Source organism: Saccoglossus kowalevskii, chromosome 19, assembly GCF_978046115.1.
Source record: "Saccoglossus kowalevskii chromosome 19, keSacKowa6.1, whole genome shotgun sequence".
Classification (NCBI taxonomy): Eukaryota; Metazoa; Hemichordata; class Enteropneusta; family Harrimaniidae; genus Saccoglossus; species Saccoglossus kowalevskii.
The window spans coordinates 6167684-6183304 of record NC_140659.1 but is presented as its reverse complement, the minus strand read 5'-3'; the positions used below and the strand labels follow the sequence as shown (position 1 = coordinate 6183304).

At 35.4% G+C, this 15621-nt stretch overlaps 1 protein-coding gene across 1 annotated transcript; it reads left to right on the top strand.

Moving 5' to 3' along the window:
* The first annotated feature begins 867 nt into the window (after nt 1-867).
* Nucleotides 868-12110, top strand: LOC102802238 (uncharacterized). Its single transcript, XM_085494064.1, has 8 exons — nt 868-1204; nt 8400-8594; nt 9529-9712; nt 9884-9972; nt 10109-10386; nt 10863-11187; nt 11421-11528; nt 11770-12110. Exons 1-8 carry the CDS (start codon nt 868-870, stop codon nt 12108-12110), a joined length of 1857 nt encoding a protein of 618 aa, XP_085350190.1.
* Nucleotides 12111-15621: the final 3511 nt, after the last annotated feature.

The following is a 15621-nucleotide window of genomic DNA, read 5'->3' as shown; positions in this document are numbered from 1 at the left end:
AAGTGAAAACTCGAGTGACTGTGAAATAAAGGTTGGTTTTAAATATAAAATATCATGAAATCTGGATGAAATAATGAAAGGAAATTGAACGGGTTTGAAAGGGCAGTAAATGTGGCAAGAATGCAAGGTCAGAATCCGGGGGTCAAAATACGTCACAATATATGGAGCGTAATTAACGCCAAAATTAAGATATTAAGTTTGCAAGTTAAGATATTAAGTTTGTAAGTTAAGATATGCATTTGTAAGTTAAGATATTAAGTTTGTAAGTTAAGATACATTGTATTAAGTTTGTAAGTTAATTTATTAAGTTTGTAAGTTAAGATATGCATTTGCAAGTTCAGATATTAAGTTTGTAAGTTAAGATATTAAGTTTGTAAATTAAGATATTAAGTTTGTAAGTTAAGATATTAAGTTTGTAAGTTAAGATATTAAGTATGCAAGTTAAGATATTACGTTTGTAAGTTAAGATATTAAGTTTGTAAGTTAAGATACATGTATTTAGTTTGTAAGTTAAGATATGCATTTGTAAGTTAAGATATTAAGTTTGTAAGTTAAGATATTAAGTTTGTAAGTTAAGATATACATTTGTATGTTAAGATTTGCATTTGTAAGTTTAGATGTGTATTTGTAAGTTTCGATTTCAAAGTTATGAGTGCGCCCTCATCCACTTAAGGTCGTTCGCGGGCATTCGCCGTAAAAGTGCGCCCTCAGTCAACGATATCGAATACACTTGAAAGTCGGACACCCTAAGCCAATCTCCCCAGGCAGAGTTCTATCACGAATATATCTCTGCCACCACGCGATCTAAACGCAAGGAACTCTGGGAAGGAGAATGACCCTAAGCTCGAGCAGTTATGCTGTTCCAATATGGCGTCGCGTGAAGTTTTTTCGGCCTCTCGATGCGCTAAAGGGATTAAAAATGATGTGTATGCCATGAATCGCATTTTATGCAATGTAGATAATGAAAATATTGAAGCCGACGTAAACCTAGCAAGTAATACTCATCATACGGCTTCTCCTACGAAAAATAACAGCGCGCCAGGGACGAACAGCATTCCGATACCAGCGAGTCGAAGTTGGCAGGACGGCCGGAGAGTTGTGGAATTGGCTGTTTTAGCTGAGGGGCTGGAAAAATGCCGTTACTGCTCATTTGGACCATTGTCACTTATGTTTTGTAAAAAAGAAACCAGATATGGTCTAGGAGGTATTTTACATGTTGAGTGTCACCATTGTCAAAATATCAACCAAATCTATACTGGAAAAGTAACCTGTAGAATGCTGTGTGGGTAATATTTTTATATTGATTTTTGTTGCATTTGCAGCAAATAGTTACCAAACAATGAGAAATCTATAGGATTGGATATACCTCTCAGCTGGCTTCACATGCATAGTTCAAGACTGCCTAACCGGTGCTTATACCAGGATTTAGTTGCAGCACTGTGGTCTGTGGTTACAGCTTCATTAATCACAAGAAATTGACATGACAATAGAAATTCATGAAAGACTGGCACTCCCATACAATTAATAGCAAGTGAAATTCCTGGAATTGAAACATAGATTTTGAAGTCACTGGTGTAGGCATTGAATAACTTCAAGTTGGCATAAAGACGAGGTAGTTTACTTAATCAGTGCTGAACTAGAGGTTGAACTTATAATTAAGTTCGTTGTCATATAATTTGTTTATTTAAATTTCCCCTGAATTCAAATAGAATACACTGGTGAAAGGATGTTTTTGAGGTGTGGTTACATTGTGTATGGAGTGGTAGGGTTGGGTGTCATATAATTTTTTCATTTTCAACTCTCATGAAATCACACAGAATTTCACTTAATTTATTTTCGATGAAAAGTTTTCAAGCATACGGTGTGAATCAAATTTTCACTGTGCTGTGTCAAGTCTCAATAGAGTATGAGGGAAATGGCATTTTCACTGGAATTTATTTTAGCGGAAAAATGTTCACAGTGAAAGGAAGTATTCCACATTATTACATATATACTGCAGTTTATTTTGATTCGTCCCTGAAATCAAAATAGGTACTTCCACACCCCATATGCAAATGAGGTCTAAGAGCGAATAAAGTAGTCCGTTCAAGAGTAGCGTTTTTCGAAACATAGCAGAAATATACAACATTTAGAAGTACGATACTTTACGTTTGGGTACATGAATATATTTGCCGAGTGAAATGAAATTTGAACAACAGTAATGGTACTTCTAAGCAGTAACTTATTTTGACTAAAACTAATTTGCATATCACCCATGCAATGATGTTTTTGGTATTTTCACGGTCAATATGCAAATGAACATGGTATTGGCGATTCGCTCCACTTGGATTGCCCTTAAAATCACTTTAATTTTGTGTATCTGTGTGTGTGTGTGATTTCTCGTGTTTTCACGTATTAATTCTTCTGTGATTTGTTTGGCTTCAAGTTGGCCGATTTCGCTCAAACTTAGCAGGTAGGTCACACCTTCACCCTAGTTATCAGGAAATGTATCTCCTACAAATTTTGGATGCAACACCTCAGACATAGCTCATTTTGCTCAGCTTGAGTGTGGCCACAAAGTTACTATTGGTAAAATCTAAAAACAAATTCTGACCACCGTTTCCATAGAAACAGCCTACAACTGAATGTTTTAATACCTTCACGCCAAATGTATCACACCCTACATATCTATGATTAAAAAGCATGGACGTAGCTCATTCTAATCCGCTTGAGTGTGGGCAACAATTTACTGAGATTTTTTTTGGCTTGGCTAATTTTGTTTATAATTGACAGGCAGGTCGTACCGTCACTAATTGGCAAAACAATCCTGGTCCACAGCTACCATGGCAACAGCCAAAAACTGTTTTTTGAATACTTTCGACCCCAAATTTATTACCTCCCACTAGTCTTGTATTCATGCCTTTTATTTTGGCTACGTTGCACACCGGTAAGAGATCACCGGCGCCGACATTGTTACAATGTATCAACGTAATCCCGACGCAACTTTGAACTTTGAATGAACTGTAAATGCTGCCTGCAATCTAGAAAATACTATCGGTTGGAAATAATAAATTTAAGGGATTGTTCAGTTTCTCTGGCCTGGGGGGGGGGGGTCGGCAGATTCCATTTTGTCAGCTGTAAATCTCAGTTGACCCACCCCTATCAACAACAAAAAAGTGGGCGACCCCCTAACATTATATTTTAAAACATGGTGACCCCCCCCCCCGAAAAACAAAGAAACATTAACAGTTTTGGCTCTGACATGATTACAAAATGTATGATGTGCATTGAAAATATCGTGGTTTGCCGTAATTTTTAGTGTTTGCATTTAATAGACCAGTCACCTTAGGAGGGGAGGGGAAGCATAAAGCCAAAAAACGACTACAGAAAAGGCTGCAGGAAGTAGGGAAATCTATGCTGCTAAAGATAGTAAATAAAAACAAAGCTGTGGAGTACTCACTTGATAAACGCTCTTATATGATAGGAAAAGAGGATTTGAATCTAGGCGGTTCGAAAACTAATTTGGATTTAATATATCTTTCATATCTTATAGACCAGGAAAGCTTTACACCTGAAGCACAGTCTGTGCTTATGAAAACAAAGGACACTTTGATTATTGTATAAATTTGTGTTGGATTTTGGTATTTTACAGAGCAAAATATGCATATTTAAAAGTTAAAAAAAACAAAAAAATATTTATTTGTGTACATGAATCCATTTAACTTTTTTGATTTGCTGAACAAAAACTGTCACTGCTCTTTGTACTAATTGCTGTGTTTTTCCGTCTCCAGCTACAATTGGATAAATCCAGTAAATATCTTATACAATGGTGACTTCAGACTTTAAATAAAATAATCTGATATCACATGGACTTGGGATGTGTTCAAAACTTAACTGTATAATTGCATGGGGCTCTGCCGCATTGCATAATCTGTTAGTTATTTGTCAACTTCAACCCCAAAATATTTAGCCTATAACATTTTTTGCATCAATAAATTTATAGGCAATATGGGTAATAGTTATTATTAAGAACACATTTGTACGATTAACTTTTTAATCTATTGTTCTGAAATAAAATTTAAAAAAATATATGCATAAGCGCGTGTGTGAATTGTGGAAAACAGAGTGACCCCCCCATTCGCAAAATCAAAAACAGGGTAACCCCCCTACTGATCGACCCCCAGGCCGAAGTAACTGACCAATCCCTAACAACAGCATACGTCCTAGCAATAAAATAAAATGACTTCTAAGGACTGAATGTTTTTTTGCAAACTTTGTATACGGTGCCCAGTTTTAGTTATAAACCGACGTTAGCTTCACGTTCATGTCCCACCATGGCAACAGCCGAAAACATATTGCTAGTTTTTTTTTAGTGGAGTGGATCGCCAACCGGGTTGTTTTCATTGGCAAAATCGTTCAGCAACTTGTTTGGCATATTAGGTGTACATCACATGGACTACTACGATTGAGACAACTTTATGTATGTTGAATGAGTTTTATAAACCCCGAATGGCTCTTGGAAGATCCACCCGAAGTAAAATTAGCGATTGCCATGGAGGCGCAACCATCAACATCAAAATCCCAGGAGGTTTCTGCTGGCGACGTTACCCAGTTCCAAATAAAGATCACCAACGCCAAATAAGCAACATTTTAACCGGTAATCAAGATTAATTCAATCCACGGCTAACAAGCAACATCACAAGTGAAGTTGTAGCGTGAAGCTAAGCGACTACTGCTGACAACTAAGTCATGCTTGCGTGCCTTCACCATTGTATTCAAACGAATCACGTGGTGTGCCGTTCTCTTTCAAACCCGGGATTCGATCAATAGGGGAGTTTCAGTAAAAAAACACATTGCAAATCATGCAAATTCAACATTTTCAAACCAGTATACTTAAACAGAAATGCTCAGCGATGCAAAAGAAGGATAGATGTTACTTTTCATTATACACATTTCTGTTGATACAATCCCTCACATATTCTATTCCCAGTTATACCTGCGTAAATGGATTAGCCTCTTTTGATGTTGACATTCAGACTAAAATCACGTGACAGGCTGTTAAAATTGGCTGTTGCATACACTTTCGCCGGTCTGGAAAATGTGTTTAGTTAGCTCTCATTCAAGTAACAATGCAGATTTCCCAGTGGGAGTGAAACTATTCGACTCTGCCATTAAAAAATAGGGGTGTTTTGAGCAAAAAAACGAATAACCCTGGAGTGCACACAACACACTGAATTTCGGAACAAATCTTGCATTATTTACAGCATGGAAACACTATATATATGTATTTCGGCCTGAACCCTCTCTATTGCAATTCCAGGAATTACCCCCCATATGTGCAACCATTTTCCCACTTGGTACCACCCAAGCCTGAAAACAAAATCTTAATACCACGCTGAAGCGTTTGGTAAAAAGGTCACCGGATTTCGATCCAACTCGCACCAAAACCAACTCGCACCAAAACCAACTCGCACCATACCAACTCGCACCAAAACCAACTCGCACCAGGCCAACTCGCACCAGACCAACTCGCACCAATGCCAACTCGCACCAAACCAACTCGCACCACGATCATATTTCTAAGCATTTGTGTGGTTCGCTTTGTCCCTTTGTTGCTAGGGACTTTTCTTGGATAATAAAAAAAATACCCAAAATAAGTCTGCTTAGTTAATCAGCGGCAACCGGTACAACCGCCCATGAGTGGGAGGCGAACGTACCGGCGACTGACTAACCATGCCGACCCTACTGTAGGTCATTTTTAAACTCAAAGAAAACGGACTGGCGATTTCCGGTAAAGAACTGCATTTATATCGAATTAATCACGATCAAAAGTGAAACTGACTGAAACCCGACAAGAAGTCCGCCATCGGGACGCTGATGGAGTGCGTGGTGGCGGGGGTCGACGACAGACAATGGAAGACTACTGCAGTACATTCAAAAACTAGTAACATGTTTTTTCAATGTATGTGTCTTAACGGGCGAAATAATATACGATAGAAATTACACAACATCGGAGTTCTTGAAATTATTAACGGCGAAATAATATACGATAGAAATTACATAACATCGGAGTTCTTGAAATTATTAACGGCGAAATAATATACGATAGAAATTACATAACATCGGAGTTCTTGAAATTATTAACGGCGAAATATTATACGATAGAAATTACACAACATCGGAGTTCTTGAAATTATTAACGGCGAAATAATATACGATAGAAATTACATAACATCGGAGTTCTTGAAATTATTAACGGCGAAATAATATACGATAGAAATTACACAACATCGGAGTTCTTGAAATTATTAACGGCGAAATAATATACGATAGAAATTACATAACATCGGAGTTCTTGAAATTATTAACGGCGAAATAATATACGATAGAAATTACATAACATCGGAGTTCTTGAAATTATTAACGGCGAAATAATATACGATAGAAATTACATAACATCGGAGTTCTTGAAATTATTAACGGCGAAATAATATACGATAGAAATTACATAACATCAGAGTTCTTGAAATTATTAACGGCGAAATATTATACGATAGAAATTACACAACATCAGAGTTCTTGAAATTATTAACGGCGAAATATTATATGATAGAAATTACACAACATCGGAGTTCTTGAAATTATTAACGGCGAAATAATATACGATAGAAATTACATAACATAGGAGTTCTTGAAATTATTAACGGCGAAATAATATACGATAGAAATTACACTACATCGGAGTTCTTGAAATTATTAACGGCGAAATAATATACGATAGAAATTACATAACATCGGAGTTCTTGAAATTATTAACGGCGAAATAATATACGATAGAAATTACATAACATCGGAGTTCTTGAAATTATTAACGGCGAAATAATATACGATAGAAATTACACTACATCGGAGTTCTTGAAATTATTAACGGCGAAATAATATACGATAGAAATTACACTACATCGGAGTTCTTGAAATTATTAACGGCGAAATAATATACGATAGAAATTACATAACATCGGAGTTCTTGAAATTATTAACGGCGAAATAATATACGATAGAAATTACATAACATCGGAGTTCTTGAAATTATTAACGGCGAAATAATATACGATAGAAATTACATAACATCGGAGTTCTTGAAATTATTAACGGCGATATAATATACGATAGAAATTACACTACATCGGAGTTCTTGAAATTATTAACGGCGAAATAATATACGATAGAAATTACACTACATCGGAGTTCTTGAAATTATTAACGGCGAAATAATATACGGTAGAAATTACATAACATCGGAGTTCTTGAAATTATTAACGGCGAAATAATATACAATAGAAATTACACTACATCGGAGTTCTTGGAATTATTAACGGCGAAATAATATACGATAGAAATTACATAACATCGGAGTTCTTGAAATTATTAACGGCGAAATAATATACGATAGAAATTACATAACATCGGAGTTCTTGAAATTATTAACGGCGAAATAATATACGATAGAAATTACACTACATAGGAGTTCTTGAAATTATTAACGGCGAAATAATATACGATAGAAATTACATAACATCGGAGTTCTTGAAATTATTAACGGCGAAATAATATACGATAAAAATTACATAACATCGGAGTTCTTGAAATTATTAACGGCGAAATATTATACGATAGAAATTACACAACATCGGAGTTCTTGAAATTATTAACGGCGAAATAATATACGATAAAAATTACATAACATCGGAGTTCTTGAAATTATTAACGGCGAAATAATATACGATAGAAATTACACAACATTGGAGTTTATATATATATTTACACATAGAACAATGACTTACGTTGTCTATAGTTCTGAACGCATCTCATTATCACGGCGGCAAGAACAATTACTCACAGGTTACACGGTAGTTTACTCTGCTGATTTCCTACTCTGCTTGTAGTATACGAGTGTATGAAAACGGAGTAAATTCTCTGATACAACATTCATGATTACTAGACAGTTTCATATCGTGGATAAGCTGTCCAAAGCTTCACGTTCGTCCACCTAATCGGCCTCATGCCGATCATGAAAAATACGAAATAAGCTTAGTCTATGCAATGCTGTATAATAATAATTGCGTATCCCTATTGGGATTTTGACTAAAATGCAATACAGATGTGGATAAAAACAAACAATTAAAATGAGAATAAAAATACACACAATCAAACAAGCAAATAAAAGTAGAAAAAAAAATGAATGGTAAAGTAATTTGGAATCTTTTCCATATTTGTGTTGGTGAATGTTTGGTTTACTAATGCATGTACATGACCTTATCTTGAGTTAGCTGACTATATTGTTTTCAGTTTTACCTCTCTTGTTTTGAAACAGTTTTCTTTGTATTTTGCTATTTCTATTATTGTTTTTGCATTTTTAGTATTTAAAAAATATATGTATGTGTTAATGTGTTTATTGAACATTGATGTCTATTCCCTACTTGAATTCGGATTGGTCACAAGAGATCCTGGCACCACAATACGTACGAGAGAACCCGGCACCAAACGTGGTGTTGATTTACTATTGTTCAAGGTTTCAGCGTTTGAACCTGCCGACTTGGTTATGTGTGACTTGCGCAAGTATTGCGCTATTTTACCATTGTAGGAGGCGTCAGTATTTGAACCTGCCGGTTCGGTAATGTGTAGCATTCACAACTGGCGTAGATCGTCTCAGGCGTCGGTATTTGAAACTGCTTTTTTGGTAATGCGCGACTTACACAAGGATTACGTAGTTTTAGCATATATATAGTGATAGCCCAGAGTACAGTCCTGTAGGTTGGCCTCCTTCCGCTGTTCATTCGGTTCCCACAGTCATGAAAAGTCGCATAGACCGAGGATTCGACACCCGCCTACACATTTATGGCGTTCTGCAGTTTTCATAATTTTAACCAGCTAAAACATCTATCTAGCGACCACAAATACCTTTTTTTGGCCGAAAAATGAGCCTACAGTACTGGAACTAGTTTTACGCCAAGAACAAGATAGCGGCGTATGTTTTCGGTTGACATTGGAAATTGTCGATTTTATCGACCCTGGTGGGAAATCTTATGTAATTTTGCTTCCAGTTAAGGTATTTAGAATAGTTAGACGTATCGACCTGTTTATTTTTAACTGCAAAGCTGGATGCCTCTTAAATCGCCCAATACATTAGTGGTGGTGCGAGTTGGTTTGGTGCGAGTTAGCATTGGTGCGAGTTGGTTTGGTGCGAGTTAGCATTGGTGCGAGTTAGCATTGGTGCGAGTTGGTTTTGGTGCGAATCGTGTTGACCTGTGACCAGGTCACCGATCTCCAAATAAAAATAATAGTGGAGTCCATATTTGGGACATAAACACAAAAGTAGCAACAGGTGAGTCTAATTGAAGTTCTATTCCACGGTTAGTGTTTCTTGAGCTTCCAGAATTACTAATCAATGAATTCGTCATTCTTGCACGGGGTGGGGGGTGGGGGTGGTGGCACTTTTGTTTACATGAAACTCCATGCTGTATTTTTTTATCAAACTTAATTTTACAGGAATAATACACACTGGAATAGGTGAACGGCAATTTAATTTATTGCTGTCTGTATTAAATATACCTGGAATTCACCACAAGTCTCTGAAAGAAAGAGAGAGGGAAGCAGGCACTGTTTTATGCAATATTGCTCAGGAGTCATGCAAGAAAATTATAGAAGAAGAAACTTTGAAGACAAAAGAAAGGTAGTTTTACAATATTATCTATTAACCAGCAAATACAATCACAGCAGCCAAATTTACCTGCAATATTGTAACATTTCTTTAAAAATATGAATACACTATTTGATTTTTTTTTCATATTGTATAAAATTTGTTCATATTTATATTTAAATTTTTTTTTTCATTTTCAAAAAGAAACCTGGACTGTGGGCATAACATCAGTGCATCATATGATGCTGGGTGGCAGAAGCGCGGAAGTGGTAGGACTTTTAATAGTTCAACAGGTTAGTGTTTGCATATGGTACATGCAGATGTTCATAACTTTAACTTACCATTGTGATAATTTCCTATTTAGTTATTCTGCATTGAACAATTTGTTCATGCTCAATATTTAATAACAATGGTGTATGTTTACCAAAGATCCTGCCAATTATAACCACAGTAGCCTACCATATCGGAAAGACTTGGCTGGAGCAGAGTTAAGAAGAGTGCTAGATGACTTGTTTAAAAATTTGGCAAAGCAGTCACAGAAGTTAGCTACGTATACACTTGGGAGTTCGCAATCAAATGAGAATATAAATCATGTGTATGCGAGTAAAGCACCAAAGTCAAAGCATTATGGTGGGTCTGAGAGTCTCAAATATCGTTTGAGTGCTGCAGTGTCACAGAAAAACATTGGATATACTTATCCAGCAGAAGTGAGTAAAATGTTATGTTAGCATATTGTAAATGTTTTCACAGTATACAGTATACAAAATAATAATGCAACAGAGTATGTTTTGAAAGATAAATGTTATACAATTTATGAGAGTGGGAACCCTTTTGTTACCACAAGTCATTACTACCACTAGTCATTTAGAACACCTTGAAACAGTGACACGAACACAATCTTTATATATCAAATATACATAGATATCAGTTTTATCAAGAATGAACTGAATAAAATAAAGTCCCTGTACATAAGCAAAACAGTGAAATTATATAAGCTACAATATACCAAACATAAAATAAATATGTATACTATTTTCTCCAATAGGGCAGTTCAATATCGACCACTTGCTATTTCAAAACTGTTTTTACACTGATTATTACTCTTATGTAAGTCATTGTATTGCATAATTGGTTAATAGCAATCTATATCATGTGAATATTCTCTTTACTATTATAATTTCAGGCAAATAAAGAAAATGGTTTATCTCCAGGAATTTTCACCATGTCTATAGCCGATCGCTTTAATGCTTCTGCAACCAAAAGAAAAAATAGAGATAACACTAAAGACATCAAAAAACGAAGACAACATTTAAAGGAAATCAAGTCAGGCAAACAAAATTCACAGGAAAACAGAGAAGGTCAAACATATCTGAGTGGCATTGAATTGCAAGTGTCTTCACCAGATATTGATTTTACTCCAGACCCACCCAAGCCCCCAGTACTACAACAACTTCCTGCTAATGTGATGTATGATGTAATTTATTTTGATTTAGAGACAACTTCTACAGGTAATAGCAACTTTTAAATATTTTTTCAATCCTGTAGATGTCATAATTCTAATATCATTCTGATAATCAAAACATAAAAGTTGTTTCTATATTCTTTTTTTGAAATTAATAGAAATATGAAACATAGTATTTTTAAACAGTACTGTTTTATATAAAAAAAATATATGTACAATACTAACATTATAGCACTAAAACAAAGTCAGAAATATAATGTATATTCTGTTAAATTTCAGGTTTGAATGCTCATATACTCCAGATTGCAGCTGGGCATAAAGATAAAGTCTTCAGTCAATATGTTCATATACACAGACCGATAGCCTCACAAGCGTCTGCAGTGACAGGTTTATCTTTTATAGGAGAACAGTTGTTTTATAGAGGAAAATCAGTTGACACTGTACAAATTAAAAATTGTCTGTTTAATTTGTTGGAGTGGCTAAGTCATTTTAGTCATCCACTACTCATTGCCCACAATTGTAAAGTTTTTGACAGTCGACTGCTTGTATTAGTTTTAATGAAATGTAATCTTTTAGATGAGTTCACAAACACAGTTGATGGCTTTGCAGATTCTTTACCTTTTTTCAGGACACTCTATGCAGACAGACATTCATATTCACAGGAATGCCCACAATGCAATAGATGATGTTGAAGCTCTGCAGTCATTATTTAAAAAATGTGATATTCAGATAGCAAGTATTCTGCAACATAGTTTTGGGATAAATTATACTACAACATCTGTGAATATATCATTATTAAAAAAGAAACACATTTTATCATTATTTCCACTAATAGAGCACAAAGTTTTAAGTAGATGTATGGCTGAACGAATTGCAGCATCTGGTCTCAGTTTGAATCACTTGAGACTAGCATATTCAAGGGAGTATTCTGGAGTAAACCAAAGATTACTCGTGATAGCCGAATCATAAAGAATATTAATGACTATTTAAACACTATTCAATTATGGAGATTTATAACAATTATTTATGATTTTCATGTAATTTGTTCATACTTTCATTATTGTGAATATAAAATATTCTTGTTTCAAGAATTTTACATTTAAGGTAGTACTTCTTATTCTTGAATTACAATTTATTATTACAATTCTATATTCAGCTATGGCTTATGTATGGCCATATAATATTAAACAACTTAGGGGGTCAAATATTTTGCAGTCATGATGGAGGCCTGAAAATTCTGTTTTTAGGCCTAATTTTTACTTCTACCAGGAATACTGGATTGGATACCCCCAATTTTTATTAATTGAAATAAAAGAGCTAAATTCGCTGAGTATTTTATTAAATTTTAAAAGAAATCTGACGAAAACCTTTCTAGATTTAGTAAGGAGAGTAACGTATATTAACAAAAAAATAACCTTGGTATGTTTTTAAAATTGCAATTTTGCCCAATAATGTGAAAAATACTGCACAAATTAGTATTTCAATGGCCAATTGTCAAATTGAGACAATAAAAATTGCGATAAACTGTGTTGATGGTCACTTTTATAAAACTTTTATAGTTATTAATGAAACTTAAAAATCACAATGTATGCAGATTTTGTGTCACTTTTTTGACGAAAAGTAACTCGGTAACCATACATTTTTATTTTGAATTTAGCAATAATATAATGACTGCAAACTACATGGAAAGTTTTATGAAAATCTGGCGAAAATTTTTAAAGGGAGCCAACTACCTTAAATGGGCAACTTACAAATGCCATTTTATGAACTCTTTGCGCACATAACTAAGAGGTATTCGAAACGCCGGAAGTTGGATATAAAAACAAAATGGCAGACGAAAGTTATAAGGGACGTTCAAACGGTCATAAGTAGTTTACATACTGATTTAGAAAGAGAGTGCAGCGATGTCGATTTTTTGCAGCATAAATCAGGAAGTTTGTTACATTTACTTCGGCAGCTAAGGGCCCCTCGGAACGTTTCCTGGATAATAAAAAATGACCTAAAGTGGGATCGGCATAGTTAGTCAGTCGCCGGTAAATTCCCCTACTACTCATATAATAAGAAACAATTATCCCCTAGGGCAGATGAATGTGTTGTTTGTGGAGTCAGTTTTAGAAACAAACTACTAAATTTCATACAACTTACGTTATGAGATCAATGCAGCACATGGATTTTTTTAACATGTTAATTAGTATTTTCTTAGACATGATGCTGTACTATAATTTTTTTCCATATCAGTTTTTTTTTTTTTTTTTTTTTTTCGGAATTATTGTCTATGTCTGATCAGAATTGATTCAATCTATTTTTAGTCAGTGTTTTTGATGCAAAATGTCTTAGTTTATATCTTTGGTCACACAAAGAAAAGATCCACCAGATATCTTTAGTATCCATCAATTTGTTATTTAACTAAGATTCTCAACAGGCATTTTAGAATAGTTGTGCTATTTTGATAAACAGTACCATCACAATTAACTCATAGTAGGTAGCCACATATCCCTGTTGAATTCTAAAACTGTGATGAATAGCTGCCAAATACTTTTGTTATTTTTATAAGAGTATTTTCAGTAAATTAGTGATTGACAAACATATTTTCTTTGAGATAAATATTTATTGATACTTAAATAAACCTTGTTCTGTCAATTGTTTTTTTTTAAGCAGATGAACATGTTATGCTTATAAAAACAGCTGGAAAATAAATTAATGGCTTAATATAATATGATAAATATGATAACAGAACCAGGTTCCTCAATTATACATGGGTAGATTAGTGATTTAACCAAATTCAGTTGGCAGGATGGCTTGGACATTGTTTTTTGATAACAGATGTGTTAATGCCTCCTTCTTGCACACCTTAAAGAAAGGGGAAATGTGCACATTTAATATATCGCAATAACGAAATTGACTCGGCAAATACATTATTCACGTTACTGGTTCATGCATATAGATCACAGTCACGGCGTCACGTGAAGACAAAACAATTACTGTTACTCACAGGCGCTCGGACCGTTTAACGGTTAAGAAGGGAGTACCGAGTAGGGGATGTCGTTGAAAGGATAAATACAAATACGAAAATTACTGACATGAAAGCCATAGGTTTGTCAGAGACTCGCAAAACCATTGCCTGGCCATAATATATTAACTCATAATGCAATAGTTAGATCGTTCTGACTGTATCAGTATAAAGTCGAAACAACATGCACGTAACTGATGGTTTATATTGCGTCGCATGCGACTCGTTAACATGATCGGAGACTGCCGCCTCATCTGCGGTAATATAAGGTCATCAAAGTTGAAATCCAAATTATCTCAAATGAATTACATACATCAATCGTGATTGCTCACAAATAATAATTAAGTTTTTGTAAAAGTGACTAAAACTCACGCCAAATTCTGAATCCTCGATTGATTTCACATCGGTTCTAATATCAGGGGTAAATTCTTCCCCACGGGGTTCTCCACACGTGTCAGGGGGAAATCTCGTCTCGTCTCTATATCTCGTCCCCTTGAGGTACGGGATCGGGGAAGTCACTTAAGCTTTACAGTCAAATAAGACACACACAACGAAATACGTTTCAACTCTCGTCTTAGTCGATCAGTCGAGCACTCTATAAGACACAGCGCCCTGGGGAAAAATCCCCAAGACTATCGCAAGGCTGACCCGAGACTCGCCCAAGACTCTCCAGGACTGGACTCTCCACTGCGTCTATCGTGGTGTACTCGCCAAGACCAACTAAAACAACTCTTTATTCATATTCAAAACTCTAACCAATTACAAAACAGTAAAAAGACTCTAGGGCGTAACCTTATCATAAAGCCAATCACACTAAGCACTGAATACGTCATATCTTTTGATTAATCGTTCACTACATTAATAACTACGAATACCAACTGTCAGAATTAATAGTTCGAATAGCTACGGTTATCTCGTAATTAGTTCCAAATCACTGAGCCAAGTTCCGTCCAAAACTTCAAATAGGCCTAAACGATGACAGACATAACAGCAATTCAGCTAATAATCAACTAATTAAGTCGGTCAACAGATACGCGTAAACAAATTCATGACACTAACATTACTTGCAGCCATCTTGAAAAATTATTTCTCAGTACCTATTCACTGTTATAATGCTGTACCATTACTTTCACCATCCTACTACAGCCAGATCTGAAGGCCTTTGCCGCATTCTGGCCACGCTGTGTGGCGCGGATCGCGTGGACGGGTTTCCTGTTCTCTGCACGTAATAAGCTCGGTTATTAAGCATCCTTTTTGGGGGATGCCCGGTGGCCGAGGCGAAGACGTGTAGTGGCGTGAAGCTAGGCGATTAGGTGCCGTACGCGAGCGCCGGATCGAGTCACGCACGCAGTACGTATTTACTATAATTAGACGTAGTCTTTACCTTGCCGTTTATTCGGTGTTATTTGCTTACTTTGAAATAGCCTGGAACGATGAGTCTGGCGCATGTGCAAAGTCAGACAGCTATTT

Excerpts from the sequence above, each read along its gene's own strand:
- LOC102802238 (XM_085494064.1), top strand. The coding sequence starts at position 868 with ATGGCGTCGCGTGAAGTTTTTTCGGCCTCTCGATGCGCTAAAGGGATT. Across the intron at positions 9,713-9,883 it reads ACTTTGAAGACAAAAGAAAG|AAACCTGGACTGTGGGCATA; the intron begins GTAGTTTTACAA and ends ATTTTCAAAAAG. Across the intron at positions 11,529-11,769 it reads ACAAGCGTCTGCAGTGACAG|GACACTCTATGCAGACAGAC; the intron begins GTTTATCTTTTA and ends ACCTTTTTTCAG.